The 6,000-nt window shown below is 41.7% G+C and overlaps 1 protein-coding gene across 1 annotated transcript in view; it reads right to left on the reverse strand.

Annotated features, from left to right (window-relative positions):
• The window catches only part of LOC137291703 (cell adhesion molecule 2-like), a 63,297-nt gene extending 57,866 nt beyond the window's left edge, over positions 1 to 5,431 (reverse strand). The window contains exon 1 of the mRNA XM_067823193.1: positions 5,363 to 5,431. Within this exon, the coding sequence (XP_067679294.1) occupies positions 5,363 to 5,431 (69 nt within the window). The remainder of the gene's footprint in view (positions 1 to 5,362) is intronic.
• Between the last annotated feature and the right edge of the window lie 569 nt (positions 5,432 to 6,000).

The following is a 6,000-nucleotide window of genomic DNA, read 5'->3' on the forward strand; positions in this document are numbered from 1 at the left end:
ATATGTGTGTATGTATCAATGTATGTATCTATGTATCTATGAACATTTTTTCATATTCAGGATTCAAATTTGTTCAGATTCGGAATTATAACCAACGGTGTCAATATGCATTATCTCACCCCTTCTGAAGTACTAGGGGCCCCTAGTCAACCTGGGTATCTTAAAAACATGCACACCCAAACCTACATTTTTCCATATTTCAGCCTCAAGTTTGACTTTCCTTCATATTCGGGTTTCGGCATTTGAATCCCGAATATGAAAATAGAGTACGTACTTCTTGAGTCCCCTGACTACACCAATCACACATCTAAACGATGACGATGAGACGTGTAAAAGTACAGCAACCGGGATATGAACGGCTTGTGAGGTAGATATCTGTGGTCAATATTCAAGAGACCACCCGAAAAACAACTGATCTATAACTGTCTCTAGAGGCAACACTCCAAGGAGTCCAAGACAACAATCAGGTCTTGAATTGAGTTAATGACGTGTCTGTAAGATCTTTCAAGCACCAAGATGACAAGTTTGGCAAGGTAAGCCCCCAGTTCTGACCCATACAGGGGTGTGGGAAGAAGCACGTGGTTAACGTTTCTTGTATTTACAGAAAATGACACAAGTGCTCTTAGAACCGTTATACTGTCGTAACTGGCGATTTGGGTGTGCGTAACCCTATTATCAGTTACCTGTTACGATGGCCGTTCTGACTTGGGTGACGTACGCTCTGGATGCATACTCGCTTGGTCCGTCAGAGCTGCTACATCTAGGAATGAGTGGTCTGACGACCGGGACTCCTCGTTAACACATAGCATTCAGGTACTGGTCCTCTGGCATACCAGCAATCACACAACTCAAGGCTCTATACTCACATAGGTTTACTCGATCCGTTTCGTCATTACACAATATCGTGGCCTGGACAGGATGGAGCAAGTTATGTCCCAACTATGGAAATGTACAATCCTATCGTTCGACCGTTCTGCCAAATCTGTAATATGCGCCCGCACTGCTTTTGGTGCTGACGGGATCTTTTTGTGGTGGTCGAACCTGCTCCAACCTTGTCACATGACCCTATTCAATCCCTCTGATTTGTGAAAAGTTTCATCATTCCATGGTCTCACGTATGCCTCGTGATCGGGAAAATTCCATTAACTCCCATCATTGAATCATCCTTGATAAATCTGTTTTATTCATCTACTGACATATTCTCCTTTCCCGACGATTGGGTATTAATCTTATCTCTAGAAGTAGCAACTCCAATGTCAATGATCTGTACTACACTATTCATCATGGATGCAATTTTGGCCTTATAACAATACGTGAGACGCCACTTACAAGCATAGCTGTAGACAGTATCAAGTGATGATTGAAGACCCTTTAGAATCAAGTGTTGTGTCGTCAGCTAATAGAATACATGGGATATTAGTGCCACGTACACAAATGCCATTGTTCAAATTTCTAAGTTCACATATCAAATCATTAATAAAAACAAGGAAAAACCAAGAAGAGAGGACTCTTCCTTGCCCAACATCTTGCTTGATAAGATATTCATTTGATCTGAGACCACAATATTGCACGAAAGCAGAGCTTGATGTATAGCTTTGATATAGGAGTTGCCACATTTTGCCTTTAATGCCCATTTGATATAACTTTAGAAAGAGTCCACTATGCCATATGCGATCAAACGCCTTCTCGTTGTTCATGAAAGCAGTATAAACTGGAGAATTTCTGCTTAGATAGTAAGATAGGCTTTTGTTCAGAGTAAAGACTGAAGTAGTTGCTCCATGTTCCTTTCTAAATCCAAACTGAAGCTTGTCTGGAAATGAGGGTATGTATTAATGTATCCAGCTTTCTAGTCTAGCCAATAAGACTTTTTCAAAAAGGTTCCCAATACGAGAGGTTAGCGTTATTCCTCTATAATTGTTAGGATCATTTTTCGCCTTCTTACCTTTATAGATTGGGATGACTACACCTCTTCTGAATGTGCTAGGGACATATGCAGATTCTACAATGGAGTTAAAGAGTGCCGTTAATGTATTTGCTATGTCATCGCTACCATAAATAATCTCACACCGGACCGCAAGGAAATGGCAGCCTGCGTCACATGCTCTATGGTTGACATGTTGCTTGACAAGACCAGAGACCATATAATATAACCTGACTTCAAACTGCTTTAATCAGCTGCTGATATCTCGGCCAGTATGGACAAGTCACAATTTCACTCTTGGAGGCCAACAACACATACCTTCAGCTGTTGCAGTATTAATCCGATATCCTCACTATATCTCTGAGTGCCAAATGCCTTGATGAAATGAGTACTACAACATCTCCTTGAGTGGGAGAACACATACCTAAGTCCATCACGACATCACCGAGATTCGAGTTTCTGGGGCAGAGTGTTTATGTACAGCAGGTACAAATGACAGCACACCACCTTGTCTGATGCCCTGCATCATGGGAATAGGCCTAGAACACACAGTCAGGAAAAACTCGATACATATCACACACGTGGACATGTCGCCAAGAACAGTCCACAAGATGGCTTTGATTCCACACTCGAAAAACTTGCAAGTTGAAGGATGTTTGAAGGGCAGATAACTGAGACTATGCCATTTGTTGTGGGTCAGGAAAGGTATCAAATAGTCCGCCAGTCCAGACAGGAGCACCATTTCAAACACTTTGGACAACACGGGAGAGAGTGATATACCACGGTAAGGGTTCGGAGCTTTCATTGATTTATTACCACCTTTGTACAGAGGCGATAAGGACGCTCTCACGCCAAGCTGTCGGGATATGTCCAGATTCAAGAATGCTGTTGTAGAGGGCTTCCCAGCAAAACATCAAGGTTCTACCGCCATACTTTAGGTGCTCATGTGCGATCTTGTCTGCACCACCAGCTGTATTGTTGTTCTTCAGCTTGGCACAGCACTAAGTTAGTTCCAACTCTGTGAAATCCATTGGCTGTGGATCACGTTCTCCCTTGGGCATATCACGCATCTCCTAAACCAGAGATTGTATCTGCTAGCAGAAGGAAGAAATGAAATTGTCTCGGTCATATACATCCTGAAAATGGTTAGCCCAAGCATCAAATATAGCCTCTGGGTGACCGTCCACGATTCCTGAAGGTCCGGATATCAAGGACATGGGATTGTCCGAGTTCCTGAAAAGACTACGAGATGTGGTTATCGCTTGCCTTATGTGCTTCCTGACGTCAGATTTTGCTGCCTTGTATTCTCTGCAGGACGTGTGTGCAGAGCTACGAGGTTTGTCATCAGCAAGCCAAACACAACTCATGTGACTGTGATAATCATTCACAACTGTGTTCCAGGAATGTAACATACAGTAGTGGTATATATACTTTGCCACCACTGTATGTTACATTCCTGCTTGACAACAGTGCAAGAATCTGTACCGAAACGTCGCGCTATCGTAATAAAGAAGTTGTTATCCATAAGGTTTGTTAATCTTGTGCTCACGAACTATAAAATGGCTCTCAAAGAACAAAAAAAGTGAAGTGACATAACGTCAAAGGCATTTGCTCAGATATTCTTCTCGTTGATGTAGTACACATTATTGTGTTTCGTATTTGGTTTTATGCTAATTTCACTATGACAGACAGACAGCTGAATCTTTCTGACTACGCTATCGAATGGTAGAAAACTTCGATTTGTCGGACCAGAACAAAGGACTTGCATTAATTACGTGTGCCAATAATGTGCAGTGTCGTCAATAACTGTGATGTAGGGGAAACCGGGTCAAAGCGCGCCCCTTAACTTTGTAAGGCAATTGTGATAAACCATATATCGTTAAGAAAGATTTTTAGACGTCTACGAAAGAAATGGGTTATATATTTTTTAAGTAACCAGTTTATTGCCTTCACGTAACAAAGGTTTTTAGTTAAGAACGTAAAATGTTTTTTCAAACATTGGTCACTCTGCCCCGCCTCCCGGGGCAAAGTACCCTTCAGTGCGCACTTGACCACATGCTTTACATAATAAGGAAAGGACGTGGTCAAAGAAACGTTTATTTGCATGCACTATATGAAAAGATTGTTTCTAAACAAGGAACATTTGTTTAAGACAGTCTGAACTTTAAACCGAACATGCAATTCACTGGGAGCTCCGGGCGTGTCAAAGCAAATACAACATTTGCATAAATCACAAACATCTTCTTCACCACATTCTGCATGATACAATAGATTACAGATAATGCATTCGAACCAGTCTTCATTGGTGGGGTCAGTGTACTTTTCGTTATAATGCAAACAAAATGTTTGTTTCTCCTGATCATTGTTGTCAAGACAAGAAACATTTGTTTAAAACAATCTGAACACACAAATAACTGGGAACTCCTGACCTGTCAAATTTACATATATCACAAACATCTTCTTCACCACCACATTCTGCATGATACCATAGTTTACAGCTGAAGCATTCGAGACAGTCTACACTGGGTGGGTCACTGTACCTTTCGTTATAATACAGACAAAATGTTTGTTTGTTTCTCCTGACCACTGTTGTCAGTTGAACGAGGCTTCCTGTTCCTCTGTCTTTTTGCAGTCGTTCCTTTGGTATTCGAAGGTTTTCTCTTGGTGCTCGTGTCCTGTTGGCGTTTCTCATCTTCAAGCCGTTCTTTAAAAGGCGAGGAGGTGACAACTGCTGAGGACATAACACTCCTTTTTCTGACACGTTACTGTTGAGCCTTAGTGAGTGGAAAAAGAACCCATATCGCGTCCCTAATTTCCATCGATGCTGCACGGGATCATCCATAAAATGATTGTCTGTTGGCACACAGCTGGCTTCAACATAATGATCTTCATCTGCACGAGATGAATTTGGCTGGTTGAGTTCAGGGGACTCAACAATGATAGACTGAGCAGCAGAGGTTTCCTAGGAGACACTAGCAGCTGTGGATGTATGACCTTCAGCCGAATCCTGTACTGCTTCTGGACCTGCTTCCGGTTTTGGTTCGTCTGTCATCTGCGCAGCAATGAAATCTTCCGAGAAGACGTCTGGATTGAATGGTTATATACCAGTACAGTGATAACCATTGGTAGCTTCCAGCATCGTCGATGTTTTTCTGTAAGCAGAATAGTTGGGCCATTTCAAACACTGATATTCTCTTTCCTGGATTCATCAGCATCCACCTGTCTGCTTCCTGGTGAAAATTTGTCTTCAACGGGCCAAAGAAGGAGCAGTCCAATTCCACTACATTTCGCCAGCGACCCAGCAGGAGCTCCCTTCGTCAGAGTCGAAGCCATTCTCTTAGGTGGATATGTCATCATTGGGGGTACGTATGTGCCAGCTGCATTGAAACAACACACTACAGTGATTGTTTTACCCCTTTCCCAACTTGTAATTTTGCCAACCTGCTTTTGACCTTTCTTCGCAAGAATATGTCCTGGCTTGTGGACCACCGTCAGACCACTCTCATCCATATTCCATAGGGAACTCTCTTGAATTGAATGTTGAGTAATTTCACCTCTCAAAAGTCCATAAAACGTGTCTACTGCTGGTTTGTTAAATCCAGCTACACTTGTCAAGCTTGTAGGTTCTGGTTTCTTAATGGACAGCTCCGGGTGTCGCTTCAAAAAGTTGAATATTCTCTAACATCACTTCTGTTGATTTCAACCCAAAGTAGAGGTGGCATCGAATCAGACTGAAAAGTAAAAAGACAATACACCACTGTGTGTCATCGTCCGGTTCAGAGAAAAATAAATTTCATATTGCAACACTAAGACAATGTGTCTCTGGTTTTCGTAATGTTTTCTTGTTGAATTTATATCCAGTTTCTCTTTTCAGTAGTTGGCTTGTAAGACTTCCCCCGCTAACTCCAAATACCTGCCCATCAACAAGCATTGTTTCAGACAGAAAAATAGAGACTTCATTTTAAACTATGCTTAAACATCTTGAACAATTAGTTTATGTATTTACATCAATGTGTTAACGTGTTTTTTAGTTTAGAAAATGACTTTTATATGAAGTAAATGCATAGGGGCAAAACGCG

Source organism: Haliotis asinina, chromosome 1, assembly GCF_037392515.1.
Source record: "Haliotis asinina isolate JCU_RB_2024 chromosome 1, JCU_Hal_asi_v2, whole genome shotgun sequence".
NCBI classification, from domain to species: domain Eukaryota; kingdom Metazoa; phylum Mollusca; class Gastropoda; order Lepetellida; family Haliotidae; genus Haliotis; species Haliotis asinina.